This window comes from Enhydra lutris, unplaced genomic scaffold, assembly GCF_002288905.1.
Source record: "Enhydra lutris kenyoni isolate GAN:26980312 unplaced genomic scaffold, ASM228890v2 scaffoldscaffold50, whole genome shotgun sequence".
Classification (NCBI taxonomy): domain Eukaryota; kingdom Metazoa; phylum Chordata; class Mammalia; order Carnivora; family Mustelidae; genus Enhydra; species Enhydra lutris.
The window spans coordinates 6,087,607-6,115,351 of record NW_019154134.1 but is presented as its reverse complement, the minus strand read 5'-3'; the positions used below and the strand labels follow the sequence as shown (position 1 = coordinate 6,115,351).

Sequence of the window (27,745 nt, the reverse complement as noted above, 5' to 3'; positions counted from 1 at the left end):
CCTATGCTACAATCTCTTTGAAAATAAGTTATTCAATCAGGCCTGAACCTGTGTTATCTAAGGCACATCAGTCCTCTTTTTATTCTCTTAACACTCTCATGTTTTGGCCCAATTCCTCATGAGCGGGGATGATGTGGGATTTTCACATTCCTGTCATTGCTCCTTGTACAAAAGTACAAAATGATTGTTGGGTCGAGGGCTTCAGTCTGATACCACGAGGAGAATTTTAATCCCCATGAACCACACTGGCTTACACAGAGATCAAGCTGAAGCCATGGTTTTGAGAGACCCCGGTGTCTAATCACTGATAATCATCTCCCATAAACCCAAAAACCTAAACACTGACTCCTAGCACAAGAACCCAATCTTTGCAGTCACCTCATCCTAGCTCAGAGTTTCAGACACCGAAGAGATGGAAGGTATCTGAGAGAAGGCAAAACTGCAGTTTTTCTTCCAATCAAAGAATTTCAGGGCTGAATGGAATAACCGAAGCTTTACTTGGCCGATGGGAATTGACATCACGTAGCGTATGGGAGCGTGAGGGCTCAGCCAGAAGGGCCTGAAATACCACAGAGTACACTGAGTCTGCTTTCCACCCCAGCGGGCTTTCTATTGCCACATGCTCTTCTGATTGGGGACTGATAAGTATCAGTGCTGGAGCAAGTTCCTGGCTTCAAGGTTGACGCACTTGGTAGAAGAGGGACATAGTAATTGCTGTAGGCTAAGTTTGTCTTTGTTCTCTTCTTTCCCCGCCAAAGAGTACTCACAGGCTTTCAATACACAAGATGCAGGGGTTTTCATAGGTTACAAAATTAGTGCCACAGATGGGTTGATGTAAACCAGGGCAGGGGTTCACGTTTCCAGTGAACCAACTCAAGTTTACTTTCTTATACGGACATTTCACCTGAAATTCAGTTGAAAAGAATGATATGGTTACAATTACTCTCACAGACAGGTAGGTCATATCTGGACTTGATGAGGAAAAGCCATTACAGCTGCCCCTCCCCAGAGCAGTGGAGGCCGACCTCCACTGTTCACCCCATTTGACAACAACGATGCCCTCCTGGTGAGGAGTCCTGGCAGCCACAGGGCACTGAGGCCTCCTACCCTCTGGTGGGAAAAGGAAGAGCGGATAAACAGGATGGTGTTTGGGCAATTTAGCTTCTTTCTCAATCTCCTTTATTCCCAGAGTATCAGACATGGCAATAGTCTTAGAGATTTTCTATGCCAACTGGGCAAAAAAACCCTGAAAGCCCGTAACTGGAGAAGATGCGTTACTGGAACCCATATGCTTTGATTTAAAATATGTACCATAACACGTACATGCACCTTGGAATTCTTGTGGATAGGAATAATAGAGAACCATAAAGAAAGACAGAATAGCCTGCTCAAGTCCCAAGTGGGGATCTGAACTTTATTAGCTGATGTGACTGACTTTGTACCCTTAGGCACTGATGCCTGCCCCATGCTAATTGCATACATAATTAATTATCTGGCCCACTAGGTAGTGATGCCTTGAGGAGGATTAAAAAGACATATTCATATTTGTACTCTCAGTGTCTCACTGTATTTATGAAGACATAATAGATAGTTAGTGGTTCTTTCTTTAAAGAGTAGATTTTCAGTGAGATAAGCACAGGCCCAGAAACAAAATGCATCCAGAAGGCAGGTAGATAACAAATGTGTGAATTCATGTTGTGTAATAAAAATGGATGGTGGGAAACTAGTGTCAACTTCAAGTGGGCATGCCATGTGTATTACTATGTAACAAACCACCCCAACAGTTAGTGGGTTAAGTAATTGCTTTAATAAATCATAGTTCTGTAGGTTGTCAAAAAAATATATATACATACTACAGTTTATCCACTCTCAAAATCCCTAAGTCAACTCTTTTTTTGAAGTTGTGAAATGTGAAAGCCTTCAGCATAATGCCCTGACTTTGTAGGGAACATGAAAAACAAAAGAAGGGACATGTCTCATCAGGGAGGAGAACCCATGTCCCCTCACAGGGCTGGGGTCAGAGGCAGCCTGAAGCAGGGGCTTGGGGTTCCTGGAACTCAAGGAAGTGGTCTCAGGGGCTCTATGAGAGCCATAGATAGATTGATAATGTGCCTCTAATACAACATGGGAGAGAGTTTTGGCTGAGTATTTAGAGAAAGAGGGATCTTATCCGAGCGTAGAAACTCTTCTCCTTCTTTCCTTATCCCACATCACCACCATGGCCAGGCCCCATCATCCTGTAGGTCTGTCACCCATTAATCCCTCCACATCCTCTAATCCCCTGGCAATTGTCAGTGTTCATAAACACTTCCTAGGCACTGGGGAGGGAGGGTCCTCTGGTTGTCAGATGACCAAATCTAAGCTTGGTTCCCGGTTTGGATCACACCACTCAGGGCTCTTGTACCAGCAGTGTACCTGCCATGTTCCTGTGAGTGGATTCTGAAGAACGCCACGGATGGCATTCCTGAAGTAAGGTTCTAACACAACAATTCCAGAGAAAACTCAGATTAGAATGCCAGTCCTGAGACACAGAGTGGAAGGTTTACCTTAATAGCTCCATGTGGTGGCCACCACTCTCGACGGCCTGAACTAAGACACACATGAGAATAGTTGCAGACTATGATAGTTGGTAAATCCTGGCTTAACCTGTTAGCAGAATTAAAAGAATTCTAATTTGCTACTGAGGAAGCTTGCAATATGAAAACATTCTTTTATTTATACATGCATTCATTTTCCCCTCAAAAATGTGGACTAGTTCTTCTACTCCTGATAGATAATGAGCAAGCAATCACCGCTCTCGTAAATGTTGCCAGTCCAGTGTACCAAATAAGTTTTTGATTAATAGGAGTTAGCCTGCACTTGAGACAATTCAGAACTGGCAGCCATTACATAAAAGACATGAGGAAATGCTAGGACTTTAAAGAGACTGTTAGTCCAACCCCCGTATTTTACAGAGAGGGAAAGACACTTGCTGATTCCCTGAAATTCGTGGTAGATAGGTGAAAATTCAAGCTCTTCAGTCCTTGAGCCTAGGTCTCTTTAAAACTCCCTATAGGGCTCTTCTCTAAAAGAGGACAAACACCCACTCAAATTCATGGCAAAGCATTTTTAAAAGCTTTGAGTCTTCGAGATGTGCTGAGCTGTGGGCATGTTGCCCACCACTGTAACGTCACACCTGACTGAGTCCCCATGAGTTAGGTTTCATAATCTGCATTAATAACTGGGAAAACAAAGGCCCTTGCACATTGGCTGGGAGCTTTTGTTTGTGACCACACTGCATTGCCTTTCTCGCTATAGATACAGATATATATAGAAAGTGATATCCTTACATATATATATCGAGAATAACTCCAAAGCATTATTTCATATTACAATGTCAGAGCTCAAAAATCAAATCTACATAACTGCCAGAACCAGTCAAATCACTCACCAGAGGGGCGCCTTGGTGGCTCAGTCAGCTAAGCATCTGCCTTCGGGCTCAGGTCATGATCCCAGGGTCCTGGGATCGAGCCCCACATCTGGCTCCTGTTCATCGGAGAGTCCGCTTCTCCCTCTGCCCCTCCCCCTGGCTGTGCTCTCTCTCTCTCTCTCTCTCTCAAATAAATAAAATCTTAAAAAAGAATTACTCACCAACAGGTAACGCCCAATATAACAAGATGAAGAACAAAAGTGAGCAGCATACTAGAAGATATTTGGCCATTTTTTTTTCCTTCTGGTGTGTGTGTCCTTAAAATGATGCTCTGAGATATTGCCTTGGGACGTTCCCCTCTAGCACAATCACTAGAGCAAGGTAATCAAGATATTAGAACCATCTTTGAAATGAATATCCATCTCTTGCTTTCCCACCGTAACCACTGTATGCCATATCTGGAAAGACTATTATTTCATCCTTCACTAAGAACAAATGTTCAGAAAAACCTAAACTTGGTTAGTTGTAAAGTACAGAACTCAGTGCCAGATCTGTGACTACTTAGAAGATAGAAGTAAATCAGAAGTTATTCTTAGGACAGAATCCTATTATTTTAGTGTGACGGTATTTTACATGTCTTGAAAAGGCAATCCCTTACCTAAAGATTCACCCAGATTTTTTTCTTATAGGGGATACAAAGAAAATAATGAGGCCACTAGAGGCTTCTGGACTGCAAGACCTTCTCAACGGAGGAAGCAGGTCTGTGCTTGCTCATGAAGCAGAGGATAGCTCTTTGCAGTAAGACAAAGATTGGAGTATTTTAGGCATACTTGGCTGTGCTGAGAATCTTCTGACATGGAACGCTCAGCTTTCTTGGAGCATTCTGAGAGAGAACATAGGGAGAAATACCACTCCATGCTATCCCATGGGCGCCCCAAAGTTATTTTCATCCAGACACCTGGAAAGGGAGAAGTCAGTGAGCAAATCCTCCTGTGGGATTGCCTTCTCTTGTAGAAGCCTTTCTGATTCTAGAGAACGGTAGAGGCAGGTTCCAGGCCTTACCGAAGGACCACATTGAACTACCCTATCTTCTTAACCCTGTAAAAGTGACCTGATCCTCCCTATGTGCTTTGGCCTTCTCCGCTCTGTAGCACATGTGACAAGGCAACTGACATATACTCTTTCCCAGATGCTATGGTGTGATTGATATGTGATCTCTGAGACCCAGTAAAGTCTCCAGGGTACTCCACTCCCCGGGATGGCTGGAGTTTCTTGCACAGTGTTTGGAGCTGCCTAGCTGCCCACCCTGCCTGCTCCTGGGACAACCTAGGACATGTTTCTGCTCAGCACACCCCATCTCTTCCTGACATCATCCTTGGCTTCCTTCGGGACCGGAGCCGCAGCAGTGTCACGAAAGCAGGATGCCAGATACCCACTCCCCCTGCAATATAAGTCCCCTTCGACCCACCTCAGAAAGAGGAGAAAAGAAAGAGAGACGTAACATGCTCCTTCGCAGCTCATGCTTCCTTTAAGGAGCAGGTACTAGGGCTGCAGGAGAGGGTAGAACAGCTATGTAGGACAAAGAAGGCACTGAGGCATTGTGTGCTGGGAGGAGCAGGCCCTGGAGGCCCCATGTTCAGGGTAAATCAAAGTCAAACCTCAGCAGGAGGCATTGGAGAAGGAAGCACAGAGCTGCCTAGAAGACTTGGGGGTGGGAATGGATCACTGGACACTAGACAGCCCTTGGCAGGCAATCCAAAGAGGCAATGGTTTGAGGAAACGTACCACAGTCGGAAAGAGCACAGCAGAAAGAGTAGAATATATTCTACAAGGAGAATTAGTACCTCCAGCCAGCGTGCAAGAAAGGAGGTGGGCACCGAATGAGGTCTCCGGATACCGTTTGTAGCAGGTCCAGCCAATCCGGAGCCTTTGCAGCTTTGTGACCTGAAGATCTGTGGTCATGCCTGAATTGCCTCCCATTATCCAAACTTCCTGCCTCCGTTTTCCTGCCTGTAAAGAACAATTGTTCTTACACCAAGGAAATATGTGAATAGAAATAGAAAATAGGGGCACCTGGGTGGCTCAGTGGGTTAAAGCCCCTGCCTTCGGCTTGGGTCATGATCCCAGGGTCCTGGGATCGAGCCCCACATCGGGCTCCCTGCTCGGCGGGGAGCATGCTTCCTCCTCTCTCTCTGCCTGTCTCTCTGCCTGCTTGTGATCTCTGTCTGTCAAATAAATAAAATCTTAAAAAAAAAAAAAAAAGAAATAGAAAATAGAATATAGAATTCAATAGAAAATAGAAATTTAAAAAAAGAAAAAGACGTGAAATCTTCAAAACTCAGAGATAACTGTTAAACATGTGTTAAATTATACTGTTCCAGTCAAAAATAAAATTTTTGTAGTACTGTGTATTGTTTTCTGCCTTTTTCACTTAGAAATGTACTGTGATGTTTTCCTGATCGTTAAATGCAGTCATACAGTACCTGAATAGAGATGCTTGGTGCCATATTATGTCACATATATGGGTTTTTATTACATTAATATTCTTCTACTGTTGCTCAATTGGGTTGATTCCAATTTTCATCATTATTATTATTAACAATGCTAGAATGAGCAAATTTTTATTCCCTCAGTTAATTTATTTCTTACTAACTTTGATAAGTGCCTAAAAACAAACCTACTGGACACTTCCAGAAAGGATCTGAGTCATCTAGAATATTAAAGAGGTAGTTTTCACCTAGTTTGTTGGCCCTATGCTTGTAATCTAAGGTGGGACATTTTGAAAACACAGTGCCACCTTACTAAGTGAATCATTTGTCCCCCAGCTCAGAGAGATAGAGGGACTCCATTGCATAGAAGGCATTACAGAAGAAAAAGTAAAACATCATAGGAAAGAAATAAAGCTAAAGTATCTATAGCTTTTCCAAACTCCCCCAAATTCCAGTTGAATTAACAATATTGGGTGAGGAGAATAAATAAGATTAAGGAATCACATCTCCCTCAGAGAATCCTTAGTCTATGACTTCCTCATCATTGATCATATCCATGGCTTAATGCTAAAAGCTATAACTTGGGGCTATGTCCCTGGATGGCAGGCTCCTCTTCCTAGCTATGAAATGATTTGATTTGTATGTTTCATGACACTTCAAACCAACATTTTCAAAAACAAACTCCTTACTCTATAGTCCAAAGCAGGTGCTTATCACCTTTCAGGGATACCAAAATCCTCTACAAGATTTAACCTACAGCTCCGCTGTTTTTCTGCAGAAAGGAAAGTTTCAGCTCCACTGCCCAAATTACAGAGCTCTCTTATCTAGCTCATTCTGTTAACCAATTATATTCTCACCAGAGCACTGAGCTGCCTTCTTTTACGTCCCAACAGTTGTCCTTCCCTCACAGAATAGCCACCACACAGATGTCAGTCCAACCCCAGGCTATAAGAGAAAGTCTTTTTCTTCTCACAGATTTAATAGAAGCCATAGAACAGCATTAGCCACACTTGCATAATCTCCCACTCTGGTCTTGAGTACTGATTTGGGTAAGAGTTCCTGACCTCTTCTCCTGACCGAAATGGCATTAATGGCTTTCCAGTTCCCCACAGCTTGACTAAAATATAGACAGGATTTTACCTTACTCCGGGCACCTGACCTCCCTTATCTTAGAACATTTACTTTAGAAATGTTATAACTAAATTCCTTCTCTGTTGCCTTGAGACTTAATTCTCTTTGGAAGCCTCTCACTAGTTTCAAAACCCAGAAACGTCTTTCTCGATGACCCGGGAGGAGTCCCTTTGAAATGTAGCACTCAGGAAAGCCTGTGCAGGCTATCTCTAGTCTCTGGGGAAGGGCAAGAGTCCAACTTTTCATGGACACCATGCTCTAAGTTGCAAAACTACCTCCTGTCATAAAGGTATGAGATGTTTATATTTCCTTACATAAAGCCAAGTTTATAGTTCCTTAGATAAAGCTATAGGCCAAGTGGCCTATGATTTTCCTCTCACCTCCTCCAGTGCTTTCTCACTAGCTCACCCAGACCTTAAAAATCTTCTTCCATTTTTTTTTTTTTTCAGCAGCATTAAGCTCATTCTGAACTCTGGCTTCTCTTACCCATTAGCATTGGGTAACTCTTCTTTACCCATTTAATCCTACCTGCTGTAATTTTTGTTTTGACAGGTGCATCCCACATGCCCAATAAGACAAGTTTTCTTTTCTCTTTTCTTTGGACAGAAACACTGTTTTGTTGCTATTTCCTATATTTCTTTTCAACACCAGCACTCAAGCTTGTGTAATTCAAGTGTTGGCCTTCCTATCTTGCTGACGTGCAATTCCAGCATAAAATGGAAGCACTTAGGGGCGCCTGGGTGGCTCAGTGGGTTAAAGCCTCTGCCTTCGGCTCAGGTCATGATCCCAGAGTCCTGGGATCGAGCCCCACATCGGGCTCTCTGCTCAGCAGGGAGCCTGCTTCCCTCTCTCTCTCTGCCTGTTTCTCTGCCTACTTGTGATCTCTCTGTCAAATAAATAAATAAAATCTTTAAAAAAAAAAATGGAAGCACTTATTTCTTGTTAACCCTACTTCTTTCCTTAATTGACCATTTGTTTACTCCCCTATGACATTCAGAAGTCTTCCCTGCACTATGCACTCACTGGTCTGCTGGTCCCTGTTGGTAACTTCTGGCTGCTACTACCTGTCCCCAAGGATTAACCAAGAGGTGGAACTGAGACATGTTGTGCTTCCCTTTTACTGTCTTCATCCTTTGTTCTCCCTAAAACTCCCATCCCTAGCTATACAGATATACATGAATTTTTTAACTAAAAGGGTGGAGAAAGAGAAATCTTTAAAGGGAATTACTGAGAAGGGGGAGAAGGTAAAAAGCTGGTAAGCTAGAGATGAGTTTCATCAAAGAGAAGAAGGAAAATAAGAAATCCTTAAGGCAAGGTCCAGACGCTGAGCTCACACGGTGTCTGATCTGATTCCTCTTCCCTCAGGCTTCTGTTTCTTTTCAAAGACGGATTTGCTTTTCTCTGTTTCACTTTGGGGCAGCAAATCCTGCCCACAATCTCTTATGGGATGTCTGGAGGAGAGGCTCTGACCATCTAAATCGTGAGGGCCCAAGTAAAGTGTGGGCGCTTTGAGTTAACTCTCCTTTGCAATGTTCTCTGATCAGTGTGAGTTAAAGACATCCCACTTTCTTTTTGGGGTTGCAGCGGACACAGAGGTATGAGCACACATACACAGACACATACTTCTGCTCACCAAAGTTAAGCATTAAGTCTCAGATCGTACAGTACAAGTTTTCAAATTCTATATTGTGACCCTTTGGCAGGTTGTGAAATTCATTTTGTTACCACCACTACTTTAAAATAAAGTGTAGTAAAACGGAGTGAATAGAGTAGAATAACATAAAAATTATAGTATAACTTTATTAGTGTGTGTGTTTCTAGGTGGTGAGGTAGAATACAATTTTTTTTTTCCACTGCAAGTCACATTCAATGAAGTTTCAAGACACTTAGAATAAACCTATAGGTAGGGAAACAAATATTTGCTATCTGCAAGCTTGGTAACTCTTGCAAGGAGGAAAAAAGTTTTTATTCATATTTTTTGGCGAAAAGCTTGATATAGTGCTTTGTTCTTAGCAATTCAATAAGCATTTCTTATGCCCCTACTTGGAACCCTTCTGTCTTCCCTTTCATAATTACTGGAACATCATAGGCACATAATAAGCTTGTTTCTTGAAGGACTGAATGAAAACTTTCTCTAGTTGCAACATACCATACTATCCTCCAAAATCAATCTAACTTGTACCAACATTTGAAAAAAGTAAAGTGTTTCAAATGACACACCAATGTTATGAATAGCCTGAGCCCTCCCTCAGGTGTTGTATAGTCTAGTGGAGTTAGCACAGAGGAACAAGGCAGATGAGAAATTGTAATTCAAAATGTGCCAGGGAAATGGGTTTTCATATCAAGTACTAGCATTATTAATGCTGGATAAATGTATTTATACTTGTTTTAAGGAATAGGATATGCTCCTTCTTCTTAATTTCTTCCCCTAATATTGATACACAGCTATATAAATTTTACCCGAAGTACTACATTAGGGAGATTCCAGAAATTATATTACTCTCTTCTTTTTATTCAACTCAAAATACTTTTAGTTTCTCATTTGATTTCTTCTTTGACTTAGGGTTTATTTATTACTGTGATATACACTTTCTAAATACTGGGGATTTTCCAGAGATTTTTGTTTTGTTTTCTCATTCAAATCAGTTGTGCTCAGAGGACATATGTCATGTGACTTGAATTCTTGTAAATTTATTGATACTTGTTTTATGGTCAAGAAAGTGGTCTATCTTGGTAAATATTTCGTGTGTACTTGAGAAGATTGTTTACATTGCTGTTTTTTTGGGGGGTCGTTCTCAGGTCATGTGATTGATAGAATTGCTCAACTCTGCTACATGATTGCTAATATTCTTGTTTTATTAATTTTTGACAGATGGATATTGAAATCTCTGATTATGATCATGGATTTATTTTTCCTTGCACTTGAATTCATTTTTTAAAAGATTGTATTTATTTATTTGACACAGAAAGAGAGATCACAAATAGGCAGAGATGCAGGCAGAGAGAGAGGGGGAAGCAGGCTCCCCACTGAGCTGAGAGTCTGATGTGGGGCTCGATCCCAAGACCCTGAGATGATGACCCGAGCCAAAGGTAGATGCTTAATTGACTGAGCCACCCAGGTACACCTTGGATTCATTTTTCATTTTTGAATAGTGAATCTTGAACTTCTAAGGTTCATAAACATTTAAGATTTGTATATCTCCTTAATTAATTGACAACTTTATCATTATAAAATGAATTCTTATCCTTTCAATAATTCTTTGCTCAAAAACTGATTTTGCTCATATTAACATTGCCACTCCAGGTTTCTTTTGACTAATGTTAACACGGTAAACTTATTTTATCCTTTTATTTTTATCCTATTTGTGCTTTTACTTACTTAGTCATTTGCTTACTTACTCAATATTTAATTTTTAAGTAATCTCTATACCCATCATGGGGTTTGAACTCACAACCCCAAAATGAACAGTTGTATACTCTACTGACTGAGCCAGCTGGGTGCCTGTGTGCTTTTATTTATTTATTTATTTTTAAAAGATTTTATTTATTTATTTGACAGAGAGGAAGAGATCACAAGTAGGCAGAGAGGCAGGCAGAGGGGGAGGGGGAAGCAGGCTCCCCACTGAGCAGAGAGCCCGATGTGGGGCTCAATCCCAGGACCCTGAGATCATGACCTGAGCCGAAGGCAGAGGCTTAACCCACTGAGCCACCCAGGCGCCCTGTGCTTTTATTTTTAAAGTGTTTTTCCTATCAACACACTTGTTTGTTTTTTATCTAGTTTTTTTTTTTTTTTAAATCTAGTCTGGTAATCTCTTCCTTCATTTGTAGTGTTTAGACCATTCAAATTTAATATGATAATTGATAAACTGTAATGGTTAATTTTATATGTCAAATTGGCTAGGACATAGTGCCCAGATATTTGATTAGACACCAGCTGAAATGTAACTGTGAAGATATTTTTCAGATATAATCAACATTTAAGTCAGGACATCTTGTTGGTATCATTGTTGTTTGTAGTTAAATTGTTTATTATTATAAGGTCAACACCCATGTACCCACCACTCTAGTGATGAGCTAGAATGCCTTTTATCTATCCTAAGAACCTCCCCCACATTATTGCCTGCTATACACTGAATATTTGTGTCTCTATCAATTTGTATGTTGAAGCCTAATTCCCAATGTGTTGATATTAGGAGGTAGGACTTTTGGGTGGTGATTAGGTCATAAAAGCAAAGTCTAGAGCACTCCCTTGCCCTTTCTGCCATGTGAGAACACAGCAGGAAGACAGTTCTCACCAGATACTGAATTTTCTGGCACCTCAATCTTGGACTTGCCAGACTCCAGAACTGTAAGAAATACATGTTTGCTGTTCAAGCCTCCCAGTTTATGTTTTTTTGGTTATAGCAGCCCAAACAGACCAAGACACTGCCTAACCACAGCTTCCTCTCACAGACTCTATTTTGACTTCTATGTTAATCACTCACAGGCATTTTTATAGTTTTACTACCTATATATGCCTCCCTAAAAAAGATATTTTAGCCTTTGGGATTTCCTCTTTGGTGAGGAAATCAGTAGACTTTGAGTAAGGCATAGTAGTTTCCATAATATGGGTGGGCCTCCTGCAATCAGTTGAAGACCCTAAGAGAAAAGCCAAAGATCTCTCTGGGAAGAATTCTGCCTCTCAACTGCCTTCAGACTTGAGCTGCAACATGAACACTCTCCTGGGTCTCTAGGGAAGTGCTGACCCACTTCTCAGCCCCCATAATCACATGAGCCAATTACTCAAAATAAATCTTTTTCTTTTTCTCTTATCTCTCTCTCTCTCTCTCTCTTCACACAAACATGCATACACAATTAATTTTGTTTTTCTGAAGAATCCTAACTAATGCAATTACATTGAGTCTACCACCTTGCTACTTTCTTTCTATTAGTACAATCTGTTTTCCCCTTTACCTCCTTTGTCTTCTTTTACATACACAAATATAGGATTTTTTTCATCATTCCATCTTATTTCCTTTGTAACTTATTTACTGTTGCTTTAGGATTTATGGTATACATTCTTAGCTTCTCACAGTGCACCTTTAAGTGGAATTATACCCTTTAACTTAGCACAGAATCTTATAATAGAATTGTTTCATTTCTTTCTTCTATCATTGTGTTGTCATGCATTTTATTTTCAAATATGACAAATAAAAACAAAGTTCTGGCAACCTAGCTGCTATGAACAGAATTGTGTCCCTTACAAATACAAATGTGAAAACACTAATTTCCATTGTGACTGTATTTGGAGATAGGGCTTAGGAAGTAATTAAGGTTAAATGAGGTTATAAGGGTGAGGTCTTCCTTTCCGTTTTTATTGAACCTTTAATAATTCTTTTTTTTAAGAATTTTATTTATTTATTTGACAGAAAGAGATCACAAGTAGGCAGAGACGCAGGCAGAGAGAGAGGAAGGGAAGCAGAGAGCCCCATGCAGGGCTCTATCCCAGGACCCTGGGATCATGACCTGAACCGAAGGCAGAGGCTTTAACCCACTGAGCCACCAAGGTGCCCCTAATAATTCTTGATTATAGTCTTTTTTACATTCTATAGTAATCAACTCGTCAAAAGTATGTCTCTGACTAGTGTACAAACTTCTTAATGGTATGGATTCTTTGCCCATCTGTATTGCTTTCCCCTACACAACAGATTGCTTGACCTATAGTAATCTTTCTATGTGTGTTGTTAGAAAAAACACACAAATCTCTACAATATAGCTGGCAAGTATTTGCCTAGTGTTCACTAAAAGAGCATTGTGCTGGGGTACCTTGGTGGGTCAGTCAGTTAACAACCAACTCTTGATTTCAAATCATGTCATGATCTCAAGGTCATGAGATTGAGCCCAGCAGTGGGCTCCATGCTCAGCAGGTAGTCTGTTTGAAGTTCTCTCTCTCCTTCTCCTTCTGCGCCTCCCCTCCTGCATGTGCACGTTCTCTCTCTTTCTCAAATGAATAAATAATTCTTAAAAAAAAAAAAAGCATTGTGCTTTGGACAGATGAACTTATAGGGCATTGCTTTGTTCCTATTTAAAGATTCACTGTTAGAAAATTCTTCTCTTTACCAAGGCAAAATATCTGTCTAGGCATGTTACATGAATGACATGACTCCTCTCTGTGGAGCCCCAGAAATGACAAAGTTCTGATCTCTCTATTTTATGATACTCCTGCATATGCCCTCATCTTTCCCAGTTACCTTGAACTTTCCTTGGGCCTTTTAGTGACTTCAACAATTTAATCAGATTATATTGTTTTTATTCTCTTCCCAAGATGATCAACAAAATGTCTTCCTTTGTGGATGCCAGTTGTGACTGAGTCCTCTTTTTTTTTTTTTTTTTAAAGATTTTTATTTATTTATTTGACAGACAGAGACCACAAGTAGACAGAGAGGCAGGAAGAGAGAGAGGAGGAAGCAGGCTCCCCACTGAGTAGAGAGCCTGACGTGGGGCTCGATCCCAGGACCCTGAAATCATGACCTGAGCTGAAGGCAGAGGCTTTAACCCACTGAGCCACCCAGGTGCCCCCTGAGTCCTCTTTAAATAGATATCTAGCATCTAATATTATTCCTGGTCTGAGTAGTTGACACTATTATGGATTCTTACTTTATTTTTCTCCAAAGCTGAATTTTCCACCTTTCATTATTGTGGCTAAAAGTACTAACGTTAGACTTGTGGTCAGATCTGCCCCTTGATGTATGTTTACTTAAAAATTGTGAGTTAAAAAAAAAAAATGGAATGCTAAGAGCAGATTCTTCTCTCACCAGTGTATATACAATCTCTCCAGCTCTCAACTTGAGTAGAAATAGAGGAAATCTTTCCATGTGACCTATTGAGGGAAATGGCCATAGACATTCTCGTTAAGAAACAGTCACATCCAGAGACAAACCTGAAAGCTTTCTGCTGAGAATCTTTTATTGAAGGATCAGATTCATGCATTTGCTCCCATAGCCATCCAAGAGGGATTGGTTCTCTATGTGGAATCTGCCAAAGGGAACTTGGTGCCCTTGAGCATCAGGGAGACTGGCACTCTCCATGCTTTGCCAAAAAAAGTGCACCACGGCTCCTCCTACAAGAGAAATCATTTTTTTTTTTTTTAAGAGAAGGCATTAGAGATCTTAAATTGGACCTTGAATATTCTTAGATCAAGCCAGCCAAATGAGCACATAGCATGAAAGTTAAGTAATTAGTAACTGAGTTCCAGCATGGTAGAAAAAGTAATTCAATGTACTAGTCAAAGCCAGTGTTAGGAGCCATAAAAAAAATCTATAAATATCTCTGTTATCTCTCACTTAGTAATATTATGATGTTGACCAAATCTCCTTTTCCAGCTTTGGTTTCTTCTCACTATCCCCTTTCTTTCTTTCTCTTGCCCCCCTCCTTTTTACTTCTTTTTGTAAAATATAATTTTCAGTGTATCACCTCACTTTTATGCTTTATAGGAGCATCTTGCTTATAGGTAGCTATCGTGGTTTCTGGCTCTGTGGAAAAGGCTATTTCTACAAATAACACATTAAATTCAGCACTTACATAACAGCATTGCAAAACAAACATTTGTTGCTATAATTCTTTCCATCAGATCCACAGAGAGGTAAGTATTCCATGGTACACATTTCAGAATATTGGGTGCACTCAATATCCTGCAGTCCAAAAAAAGGAAAAAAAGAAAGAACAACTTCAAGTTGTTAAATTATAGAAAATGAACTTTTTTTTTAAGGCCTTGAGATGTCATTTAGCCCTCAAACCCACATACAAAAAGACATAGCCTCTTCAATTTACAAAATCTGACCCAACCATTGTGGCAATCTCATTACAGAAAGAGATAGCTTAGCTTGAGGTTAGGGCTTTCCTCTCACTTATTCTGGTGAGTAGAGTACATCTAGTGGGTTCTATCTTGTGCTTAATTTACGAACCAGTCCTCTCCTCACCACACACTTACCTACTTTATTCAGGCCCTCTGGATGTCTTGCCTGCATAGTTGCAGGTGTCTGCCAGTTTGCTGCCCAGCGTCCATGCTTAGCTAAGATTTCAGTCACCCTCCACACTGATGTCAGGGTGATCTTTTAAAAACCAAATCAGTTCTTATTTTTTGATTAGTTAACAGATTCCCCATCTATAGAAAGTCCCCTCATGAGTCGTGCTTACTTCTCTCATCTGCTCTGCCTCTAACTCCAGCTAAACTTGACTGAATTCCCAGAGTGTTTCCTGCTCCTATATATGTCTGTGCCTTTGCTTAGGTTGTCTTCCTGTCTTACCTGACCTCTGTACCCATTAGAACAACTCCTAAGACTCCGAGTCCTCCTTAGAAATCAGTTTAACTTTTTTTGTAATAGTTTCATGACCACATTTCTCTTCCTCAAATTGGGTCAGATGTCACTCCTTAAGATGACCTATCTTTACTACCACAACCCCATGTTTTTATTTCTCTTGTCACATTTCAAACATTAAAATTACTGACATCCACTCACATAGCTCTTTACTCCTGAATTGTCTTACATTTGTTCTTGAATTAAAAAAAAAGTAACTTCCTTTATTTTTATGAGAGTGTCCTTGAGTCCCTAATGTCCTCTATTTAACCTGCTAATTAGAAAACCAGCACATGTATACCAATCTGCTCCAATTAAGGACTATGAGTAGAATTTGTGGAGCTTTCCTCTGGAAAAGTAAATTAACTATGCTCAGGTCTTCTGTTTAGGCTGGCCACATGACTTATCTATGACCACACATACTTGTGGATAGTTTCTAGAATGTCTATTTTAAAACTTTCATAAAGTGAGGAATTACTGTAATGTTTTATATTAAGAATAAATAAAATTTGTGTATACTTACACATTTATTATGTTGAAGTATTCTGACTGGAAATCCTTTGTTTCTGAAAGAGAAGATTTTATTGAATGGGTAATATGTTATTTGACATTTCACAATCCACAGGGTAAAATACAGTCATATGTCATTCTGTATTCTCTGTCCTGTACTGAGAATGAGGAGCTCTCATTAATATTCTACCCAGGTTGGTTAATACTGACCATAAACACCTTTGATGGATGATCATTTTGTAAACAAATAAAATTGAAGAAAATAAGATCAACACTAAGAGGAGATTGGGCACTCAAAAAAGTTAGTCCATGAGTACTCAGATGAAAATCAAGCATCGTATAGTGTGAAAATATTTTTGGAGTTAAGAAAAAGAAAGTATGTTCAAATCCATTTCTGGAACTTATAGTCTGTGTAATTTTTGTTACAGTCACTTCTTTCTATAAGATATCTCTCTTCTAAAAGGAGTCTATGAGATGATAAAATCAGTAAAATCTCATCTTTAGTCTCTTGTGTTTTTATTAATACATGGGTTTGCGTATCCTGAGAGACTTTATTCTGAATAGCACTTGTTATTACACTTGACTATACACTTTCAGAAGAGTTAGAAAAGGAGAAAATGTTGAGAACAAGAGCTCATTTCTGTAAGTATTCAGTCTGTATTAGCTGCATAGCTAAGATTTGATGGGTTTTATCACTGTGGATCCTAAACACTATTCTAATTTCTATCTTACAGATGGGAATACTGAAGCATGAGGTGGATTGGATATCTGCCTAATGTCACACATCTCCTAAGCACAGTCTGGATTCTAATGCAGATGTTTGATACCAAAGCCCGTGATTTTAATCACTAATCACAAAGTAGTGAATTTCCAATTCCTGGGATGGCTGGTAATAACCATTCTTTCATTCTTTGAGAAGCTGAGATGTTTACAGTGAGGAACTCATGTAATTTGTGGGGTACTGGTGGTGGGGCTCCCAAATCCCATCTGTACTTTCAATTTCCTCCCTAGACTTCTCCAGATAATCTCCTCCCTAGACTTCTCCAGCAACATGGATTTTCTCTGGGGTAGAGAAAATCAAAGTCTTGTAATAGCACCTTGGAAAAGAGCCTCCATAGAGCATTCTTGTGCGCTCTCATTATTCTTAAGAAAGACACAACAGAAGATTATGGAACTTTGACCAAGATATATTTTCTGCCTAAGACTCAGCTTATGCAAATGTAATGTGGGAATAAAAATGTCTATAGAAAACAGCTAATGCCTGAGCAATAGTGTATAATGTGAAAGAGAATTTGGCTGGATAGCAAAGAAATACGCATCTCCTTAGAGATACAGGTAAATGTATTTGTGTACTTTTTATTTGAACAAAGCAATGTCAAAAGGGTATTGGAGGAGCACAAAAAATGTAGGACTGATCAAACCACACTGTCAGAAACCAAGCAGATTTTGGCCCATGTGGACTTCACAATCTTTAAAAAAAAAAGAGAGAGAGAGAGAGGATCCAAGTGAGTATGATACTTACTGAGTTAGCATGCAAAACATACATTCATTACTGTAAGTGCTATGATCTGTGCCACATACTGGGTCCAGGTGCCTTGGGCATGCAAACTCAGAGCCTTTTGTGTTGTATTTGAAACAGTCCACCTATAATTGAAACAACAACAAAAAAAATGGCCTACATTGTCTTTCTTCAGTTCCGTAGTCTTTCTTGTATTAAGTTGGTAAGACAGAAAAGAGAGTAGAAAGAGTTCTAGTCTCTTCAACTTTTCAGCAAACATGTCTAGAAGACCCTATGTGGATCAGGAACTGTGCTAAGTCAGACATGAAACATTCCATAAGTAAAACTAGAGTTAGCTGTTTATGAAGGAAATGTTAGTCTCTCCTTTTTGAGTTACAGTGTGAGTACACTGGAATAATGAAAGTGAAAAATACTCAGAAAAGTTTAAAATGTCACCTAAAGGTAACAGTTTACTTTATCTGTTGTTCTTTTGCAAAGAGATTCCTTTTGCCAACTTTAAAGAAAGAACCACCACCAGGAGAAGCAGAGTAGGAATGGTTTTAGCTCCCCAGGAATTATTTCCATCCACAGTGAGCCAGCTTCATTACGTTCACAGTTCCGTTTACACATCAGCTCTGATTTCATTTTTACCAAGACCCCATAGAAAAGGTTACACTCACCTTTCTTCCCCCTGCTTGATCACCGACTGGAAGAGAGTGGCGTGAGATGCATTTGAACAGAAAGAATCAGAAAAAGAGCAAATTCCACAGTCAGAGACGCAAGGTTGAATTCATCCACAGTAACTAAAGCCCATTTCTGCCATCCCTCGCCCAGGCCAGCCCTGACAGGTCACTTCTTTACTCAGGATCAATTTAGGATGAAGCCAGAAATGTATGTGATTCTGATTAAAAACCACCACTACAACAACATAGGGGAGGGAAATCCCTGGTCATGGGACAAAGGGCTGTCACAGGTATCCAGGAATTCCTGTGAGCAAGGCCAGGGTAGGGTTGGGTGAAGTTCTCAAAGCTGCATAAGTTGTTTCTGGGAGGCAAGTCAGAAGCCTGACCTGTTGATCAGGAATTGAGCAGGTCGCCCACAGTCCTTTTTTTCTTTTCTTTCTTTCTTTCTTTCTCTTTCTTTCTTTCTTTCTTTCTTTCTTTCTTTCTTTCTTTTTGATTGAATGAGGCAGTATGTTTCATTAGTTTCGGGTGTACAACATAGAGACCCACTAAGTCTATATAGTATCTTGTGCTCCCCACATTAGGTTGTAGCTCCCATCTGTCACCATGCAGTAGTACAGTACTCTAACTATATTCCCTATGCTGCACCTTTTATTCCCATGATAATTTTTTTATCATTTTTTAAAATTTATTTTCAGCATAACATTATTCATTGTTTTTGTACCACACCCAGTGCTCCATGCAGTCTGTGCCCTCTCTAATACCCACCACCTGGTTCCCCCAACCTCCCACCCCCCCACCTCTTCAAACCCTTCAGATTGTTTTTCAGAGTCCATAGTCTCTCATTGTTCACCTCCCCTTCCAATTTCCCCCAAATGCCTTCTCCTAACTCCCCATGTCCTCCATGCTATTTGTTATGCTCCACAAATAAGTGAAACCATATGACAATTTTTATCCCTCTTCTCAGTCTCTCTTCCTCTTCTAGAAGGTCTGACCTCTACCCACTCTTGCTAATTAGGCCAACCCAAATAATTAACACCTCAGTTTTTCTTCTGACTTTACATTCCATCATTACTGAAGGTTGAACAAACTGCAGTTAACATAAAGCTATCGCAATTCAAAGGAGTCCTAACTCACCAGGTGGAGAGGCAGCCCATGCAGTGGCTACAAGAGCAAAGATGGCAAAAGCCGTGATGCTCTCCATAGTGATGATGAGTGAGGGTGGCTTCTCTGAGGCACACATACACGTATATATACACACATGCATAAGGCAGGGTCCACCTTCCTCAAGACTGACCTTTTCACTGATGATTGGTTGTTTACCTAAGCTAGGATATTAATTTCATTGGCCAGGGAAAGCTTCCTTACTCCCTTGATTTATAGGCAGCTGGAATAGTTACACCCTGAAACTCACCTACCAGAACTGTCTTGCATAATAATCCTCTGGTTTCTTAGCAAATGTAACAGCATGGCTATATTTGAGAACAAATAAAAGCATAGGTATAGTAAAGAGAAATAACAAAATGACACATATAAAGGGTTTCAAGATTATATGAAATGCAGGAGAGTTGAAATAGAAAACAGGAGCAATGAGAACATTTCTTGAAAATGTACAGTAGTACACAACATGAATACTTAGCACTGCAATACATTTTCTAGAGTTCAAAGATTATTTACAGTGTTCTATGAAGGCTTGTTAAGTGACTAAAAGAAACTTGTGAAATATTCAGACTAGTGTTATTGCCCCTTAGCAGATGGGACAATGAACACAGAAAGATTAAGTGGCTTCTATTTAGTCACAGAGTAACAGTTGAAAGATCCAGTTCTCTAGAATTCTTGACCTATACTTCTTTCCTATTTTTTTTTTTACTAAGATATGCTACTTCAATAACAATAACCAATATTTATATTCAATGTCCAGATTTTAGCATAGTGCCTCATGCTTCTTTAGATTATAACCATGATATTCTGTTTGACACATTCTCCTGCACCCATATCTGTATATGTTCTGTCCATCCACATAACCAACGTTCTTTCAATAATACAGGCCTAATGATTTCTAATTCCTTAGCACTTTCACCTCTATTAACTCATGTGGATGACACTACCACATGTGAAGACATCAGCTCTCCAGAAGATAGCGTTAATATGGAGTTAAGCTAAAGATAATTCCCAAAGGACAAACTCTTAAGATTGGAGGAGTTAAGCAAATCGCCCAAAGCAGATAGCTAATGAATGACAGAATCTTGACCCAAGCCAGATCTTTCAATTTCAGAACTTATGATCTCCCAGTAACTAGTTGCATTTATTTCTAATTTTTTTAAAGAGTTATTTATTTATTTGACAGACAGAGAGACCACAAGCAGGCAGAGAGGCAGGCAGAGAGAGAGAGGGGAAGCAGGCTCCCTGCTGAGCAGAGAGCCCGATGTGGGGCTCGATCCCAGAACCCTGAGATCATGACCTGAGCCAAAAGCAGAGGCTTTAACCCACTGAGCCACCCAGGCGCCCCTATTTCTATTTTTTTAAGATATGCCTCTCTCATTCATACTTTTCATTTTCCAATACCACCTCTTTTTCTCAGAGATAATTCTATAATTTTGGTGTATGCTATTGTGAAATTTGAATACTTACACCTCACCTATATTTCAGTGCTTCTTTAGCATTCAGAAATCATATATGCTACATTGAAAATCCAGAAACTTTTCTTAATGAGATAAATGATCTTCTTCCTAAGTCATAGTGGAACATCTGATTAGAGTGACCAAGTTCTGAGTATATGACAGAAATGAGAAAAATGGCTCAGTGATGGTAGAGCTGGTGAGGTCAGGAGCAAGCACGTGGGTCTGTGGCTTTCAAACTTTTCATTATTGTTATTTAATTAAGAAATGGTATTAAGTCCCTCCCTGAATGTAATTTTATGAGGCAAGCATGAAACGAAACAGATTTTTAAAAGGCAGTCACTTAAATAGAAGCAAGACAGGATTCAAGAGAACCTTAATTTCCACCACATACCAAAGTTTCCATGCAAAAGGAAGTGAGGCCCTGGAAGGGAGAGTATCTTGTCTAAGATCACTCAGTGAAACAGATCCCCAGATTTTAGTACAAGATTTGTTCTTCTATGCCACACCTTCTCACACCATTACACAGCCCCATGTCAACATGGGATTTCCACCCCTACTTGCTTTCCCAGAGAACGTGAGAAAGTATCTGCCACCTGGGTCCTAGACTCAATTCTCTACTGTTTATTGGATATCACCTTTCTGACATCCCAAAGGATCTTCCAGTTCAACATGTTCCTAGAAGACCTTGTTGCTTAATCTCATTTTTAGTGGCTTCTCTCCAGTTTCACTTTGTTAATATTTATCAGTGGCAACCCAATCCAGGAAAATTTAGGAATCTTAGTTTCTTTTCTGATTTTCACACTCACACCCTATCTCTCACCAACTAGGTTTTAATTTGAGTGTATACCTTCTTTTTGGGAAGAATGTAAGTGTTTTTTTTTTTTTTATTCAGAGTTCAAGAATATTAGTGTGTAGTTCCTTCTTTTGGAAATTCCCATAGGATTGACAGAGAATTTAACCCTGTCAAGAAATGGGCAGAAGACACGAACAGACACTTCTCCAAAAAGACATACAAATGACTAACAGATACATGAAAAAATGTTCAACATCATTAGCCATCAGGGAAATTCAAATCAAAACCACATTGAGATACTGCCTTACACTAGTTAGAATGGCAAAAATTGACAAGGCAAGAAACAACAAATGTTGGAGAGGTTGTGGAGAAAGGGGAACCCTCTTAACACTATTAGTGGGAATGCAAGTTGGTGCAGCCACTTTGGAAAACAGTGTGGAGGCTCATCAAAAAGCTAAAAATAGAGCTATACTATGACCTAGCAATTGCACTAGGTGAGCATCTACCCCAAAGATACAGATATAGTGAAAAGAAGGGCCACATGTACCCCAATGTTCATAGCAGCAATGTCCACAATAGCCAAACTGTGGAAAGAGCTGAGATGCCCTTCAACAGATGAATGGATAAAGAAGATGTGGTCCATAGAAACAATGGAATATTACTCAGCCATCAGAAAGGATGAATACCCAACATTTGCATCAAGATGGGTGGAACTGGAGAAGATTATGCGGGGTGAAATAAGTCAAGCAGAGAAAGACAATTTTCATATGGTTTCACTTATTTGTGAACATAAGGAATAATATGGAATACATTAGAAGGAAGGGAAAAATGAAGGGGGGTGGTAATCAGAGAGGGAAATGAACCATGAGAGACTATGGACCCTGGGAATCAAACAGAGCTTTAGAGGAGTTTGGGGTGGGAGGATGGGTTAGCCCAGTGATGGGTATTAAGGAGGGTATGTATTGCAGGGAGCACTGGGTGTTATACACAAACAATGAATCATGGAACACTACATCAAAAACTAATGATGTACTGTTATGGTGACTAACATAATAAAAAAAAATTCTACTAAGACTGCATTTTTCTTTCTTCCTCTTGCCACTACTCAGTAACTGTCTAAAGATTTAATGCTCAACATCACTTGGCCTCAGGGAAGTACAAATCAAAACCACAATAAGAGGGGCACCTGGGTGGCTCAGTGAGTCAAAACCACAATAAGATACCACCTCACACTGGTCAGAGTGGCTAAATTTAACAACTCAGGAAACAACAGATGTTGGCAAGGATGTGGAGAAAAGGGAACCCTCTTACACTGTCGGTGGGAATGCAAGCTGGTGCAGCCACTCTGCAAGACAGTATGGAGGGTCCTCAAAAAGTTAAAAATAGAGCTATCCTGTGACATAGCAACTGCACTACTAGGTATTTGTCCAAAGGATATGTAGTGATTCAAAGGGGCACATGCACCCCAATGTTTATTGCAATGTCTAAAATAGCCAAAGAATGGAAAGAGCCCTGTGTCCATCAAGAGATGAGTGGATAAAGATGTGGTATATATACACAACAGGATATATTACTCAGCCATCAAAAAGAATGAAATCTTGCCATTTGAAACATGGATAGAACTAGAGGTTATTATGCTAAGCAAAATAAGTCAGTCAGAGAAACACAAATACCATATGATTTCACTCATGTGTGGAATATAAAAAACAAAACAGACAAACATAGAAAACAGAGAAGGATGCAAACCATAAGAGACTCTGAACTATAGGGAAAAATACTGAGGGTTGCTAGGGGAGGTCGGTGGGGGATGAGGCGACTGGGAGGTGGACATTAAGGAGGGCACTTGATGGAATGAGCAGTGGATGTTATATACAACTGATAAGTCACTGAATTCTACCTCTGAAACTGATAATACACTATATATTAATTAAGTTGAATTTAAATAAAACTAAAAACTAAAAACAGTATGATTATGTAAACTCAATACCATCACATTGCCTAGATCAAAAGTTACTTCAAAGGGTTCAAGTCCATTCTCATTTCTTTTACCAGTTCCTTAACAGACTTAAGGTTTTATCTCAGAAATAATTGATGGGCTGTGATTTTAGGGCAGCCAGTGCTCAAGGTGGATGTGTACTGCACATGAATTCTTAGCAACCCCCAGTATGATCCCCCACATAGTAGGTGTGAGTTTTGATCAATAAATGTAGATGTACAAAATTATCTATTACCTCCTTTTCTCTAATTAAAATTATGTCTGATTCCAAGTCTTCTGCGGGCTTTGGGGACATGTGGTGTCATTCATTATGCAAATTAATGAGGATCTGAGACAGTTAAGGAGTGCACAAGAAAATAAGGAGAGGCCCTCTAATCTCTGGATAGTCATGGCTATTGCCTGCATCCTGATGGTCCAAGCCAGCTGTAAATGGTTCCCTTCCCTGATGCAGTTCCTTGATTCTGTGCCATCTATGCAACGTGGTGACTTTTGAGATTGAGAACTCTTGAATCCTGGGCTTGGCAGACACCTTTTATAGTCATACACTAAGCAGTCTTTTGCCTTTCGAGATTGCTGCCAAACAGCAGTGTTAGTCAGTGTTAGAACTTGGTCCCTTTCATTTCTCTTGAAAATTTTACTGCTTCTCCTTTGGTTACTTTCCAAAGCACATGAGCCATTAAGATTAATTTCTTGCCCATTATTTATATTTTTGTCCAGTTTAACTCAAATATCCTCTAAGGCAAATGCACACACGGTTTTATAGATTTGTGATAGATGGGAAGGAAAGATACAGGGAAGAGTAGTTAATAGCTTTTAACTATTGCTTTTATTGGATATTATGTTATTTCATGTTTGACATATTGACATTAAAATGACTATCAACATCCCATTCTTCTTTAGATATCTTGTGTTTCTAGGTAAGTGCTAATCCAGGGTTATGCAGCTCCACCAGCAATCCTTCAGCAGACACTTATAACTGGAACCTATTCAACTGCCTACTCCTTTTTTGAGCACATAGTAACAGCCTCTGGGTGGAGAAGGATGTGGCATTTCCTGCTTGACGTAGCCATATCAGTCCTATGACCAAAGGATGGGACTTAAGCAAATATTCCCTGTGAACACAACTTGTCCATAACTCATTTTTAGAGACCTTGGCAATAGGAGTTCTGGCAACTTTCTCACTTAAAATTTCAGGAGCAAAATGGATCCAGAGGTAAGAATATAATAGTTGAAAATTTCTCATTTTATTACTGCTCCTAGGTCTTCTTCCATGTAAGTCAAGCCATTGGAATTCACTTTTCATTATTAATCTCATTCCTATACACGAAAAAATCAGCATGTCATACTCTCTACTGCTACATGTTCCATAGATTTGGAATTGAATTATTCCACAAATAAACAGAAGTGACCATTTCTGTAGGTAATGAGCAATTTTCATGATCACTAGATGCAAAATCCATTTCTTTTGTCTGTAAACATAATGAGATAGAGAATATTATTTGTATGAAGAACATGGCACTGAGATTCATGAAGCCAGAGGGAGTGGTGTAAGGAACATGAGATTAAAATACACTTACTTGAATTTGTATTTCTGATTTAGACCCACTTGAGTAAGCTCAGAAAATCACTTTCTCTCTCCAGGTTTCAGGATTCCTAGATATGAAACATCCTGGATAAATCATCTCTAATTTTTCTCTAGCCCTGTCAACCTGGGATATTAGCAACCTGAAATAAAATGATCTTTTCCCGATTGTGACCTTGTAAGTATGTATTTAGCTGATAAAGACCAATTCAAAGTACAATGCCAATTACAATAGTACACTTCACAGCATAGTTTTCTGGAACCATGCTACTCTTTGCATTCCTCTTTAGCTACAGGTTTTGCTAGTTATTTCTGAGAAATACCTCATGAATCTAGCCTTCTGGGGTGGGGAGGAGTAGGGGAGATACATCTTATAAGTTCGTATTTTCGTGTAACTAGTTTGTTTCCAGCTATTAGCATCAGCACTTTTTTATTTGTACCAGGAAGGGAATGCAGTTCCTTCTTCAAGTTCCTTGAAAAATAATGGTCCTCCCCTATCATTTGTAGACTTTATGTCATTGACCAGAACTGAGAGTTTCTGTCCTATATTCCCTTTTAAAATTCTTCTCTCAAGGGTCTTGTTTTATTCAACAACTTTTAATAAGCAATCACTCCATGCCAGGCATTTTACTAGCACTGGGTATTTAAACATGAATAATAAATGATCTCCTCTATTAAAAATGTCACAGTCTAGTGAGAGAGATAGACTTCTAAATAAGCAAGTACACAACAGTGACAGTTGGCCATGCAGGTGTAAGGAGAGGATATTATGGGAGCATATGAAAGGAATAACTAATTCATAGTCTTTTAAAAAACGTTTATTAAAAATAGAGCTACCCTATGACCCAGCAATTGCACTAATGGGTATTTATCCCAATGATACAGCAGTAGTGAAAAGAAGGGCCATATGTACCCCAATGTTCATAGCAGCACTGTCCACAATAGTTGAACTGTGGAAAGAGCCAAGATGCCCTTCAACAGACAAATGGATAAAGAAGATATGGTCCATATACACAATGGAATATTACTCAGCCATCAGAAAGGATGAATACCTAACATTTTCATCAACGTTGATGGGACTGGAGGAGATTATGCTAAGCGAAATAAGTCAAGTAGAGAAAGTCAATTATCATATGGTTTTACTTACTTGTGGGACATAAGGAATAACACAGGACATTAGGAGAAGGAAGGAAAAAATGAAGGTGGGGAAATAGGAGGGGGAGATGAACCACAAGAAACTGTGGGCTCTGAGAAACAAGCTGAGGGTTTTAGAGGGGAGAGGGTCGGGGGATGGGTTTGCCTGGTGACGGGTATTAAGGAGGGCATGTACTGCAGGTGTTAAATGTAAACAATGAATCTTGCGGGGCACCTGGGTGGCTCAGTGGGTTAAAGCCTCTGCTTTCAGCTCAGGTCATGATCTCAGGTCCTGGGATCGAGCCCTGCGCCGGGCTCTCTGCTCAGCAGGGAACCTGCTTCCTGCTCTCTCTCTGCCTGCCTCTCTGCCTGCTTGTGATCTCTCTGTCTGTCAAATAAATAAATAAAATCTTTAAAAAAAAACAGTGAATCTTGGAACACTACATCAAAAACTAATGACATACTGTATGGTGACTAACATAATACAAAATAATAAAAATAAAAAATAAAATTTTAAAAATTTTATTTATTTTTAGAGAGAGAGAATGCACAAGCCAGGTGGAGGGAGAGGAGAGGGAGAGAGAGAGAAACTTAAGTAGGTTCCACACCCAGCACAGAGTCCAACATGAGACTCAGTCTTACAACCTTGAGATCATGACCTGAGCCAATATCCTGAATCAGATGTTTTACTGACTTAGCCAGCCAGCTGCCCCAACTAAATCATATTCTAAGGGGAAAGAGGTCATGGAAGGTTTCCAGACAAAAGCTGTAACTTCAATGAGCAATAACAGAGTTTGGAGGGATGGACCTTGGGAGATGGAAGAAAAACTGGGAGAAGGCCTATGGGGATGGATAAAAAGAGTATGTTAGGAGGGGACATGCAGGAAGAAGTTAAAGAAAATCATTCAAGGGAAAGAGGACAACATGAAAGTGGAGGCTAGAGAGGTGAACAGAGGCCTTGCATGTCAGGAAGAGTTTGTTGAAGGGCATCTTCATCTTGGGGGCTAGAGAAGCCACTTATAGGTTTTAAGAATAATGTTATCAGATCTGGATTTCAGAGCATTATTCTGCCTACAGTGAAGAATGCAGTGGAAGGGAGAAGACTGAAGCTAAGAGATCATTTGTAAGAGATGATCATGAAGCAATGATGATGGTTTGAACCTGAGTTTATTGGTGGTGACTGACTCTAGGATGGTGGGTAGATAGAAACCAATGCTTGGACTTGGACTTTGTCTCACTTTGCTTTGTTCTAGCACAGTGTGGGGGCTTAGTAGGCATTTTCGACAATTTAAATTGGGCAATTGAAAATATCAGTGTTTTGAAGAGCTCATTGAGAGTTTTTTTTGAAAAGAGAGAGCTGTAAAGGATAGAGACTAGCAAGTCAGCTTGAAGGCCATGAGAAAAGTCAATTGGGGAAAAAAAGAGGGTCTAAAGTTCATAAAAAACATATTACTAGTACTATAACAGATTGGAACGGCAAAAGTACACACAGTTTTCTGATTGCTTTGTGATAGATGGCAAGGAAAGAAACAAGGAAAACTAGTAAATGGCACAGTTACCTTG

General features: G+C 39.7%; 1 protein-coding gene across 1 annotated transcript; it reads right to left on the bottom strand.

The window, feature by feature from the left end:
- Positions 1-14,073: 14,073 nt before the first annotated feature.
- Positions 14,074-19,299, bottom strand: LOC111156900 (double-headed protease inhibitor, submandibular gland). The gene is made up of 6 exons (XM_022518033.1): positions 19,194-19,299; positions 18,054-18,079; positions 17,398-17,519; positions 15,889-15,931; positions 14,590-14,699; positions 14,074-14,128 (listed from the first exon to the last, which is right to left on the bottom strand). The coding sequence occupies exons 1-6, from the start codon at positions 19,297-19,299 to the stop codon at positions 14,074-14,076; spliced, it is 462 nt and encodes a 153-aa protein (XP_022373741.1).
- Positions 19,300-27,745: the final 8,446 nt, after the last annotated feature.

What these genes read in the sequence shown, in the direction of transcription:
- LOC111156900 (XM_022518033.1), bottom strand. Translation starts at nt 19,299, where the DNA reads ATGTGTGCCTCAGAGAAGCCACCCTCACTCATCATCACTATGGAGAGC. An exon ending in ATGGGCTGCCTCTCCACCTG is followed by an intron (nt 18,080 to 19,193) that starts GTGAGTTAGGAC and finishes ACTCTCTTCCAG; the next exon opens with TCGGTGATCAAGCAGGGGGA. An exon ending in TACTTCAACATAATAAATGT is followed by an intron (nt 14,700 to 15,888) that starts GTAAGTATACAC and finishes TTTGGACTGCAG; the next exon opens with GATATTGAGTGCACCCAATA.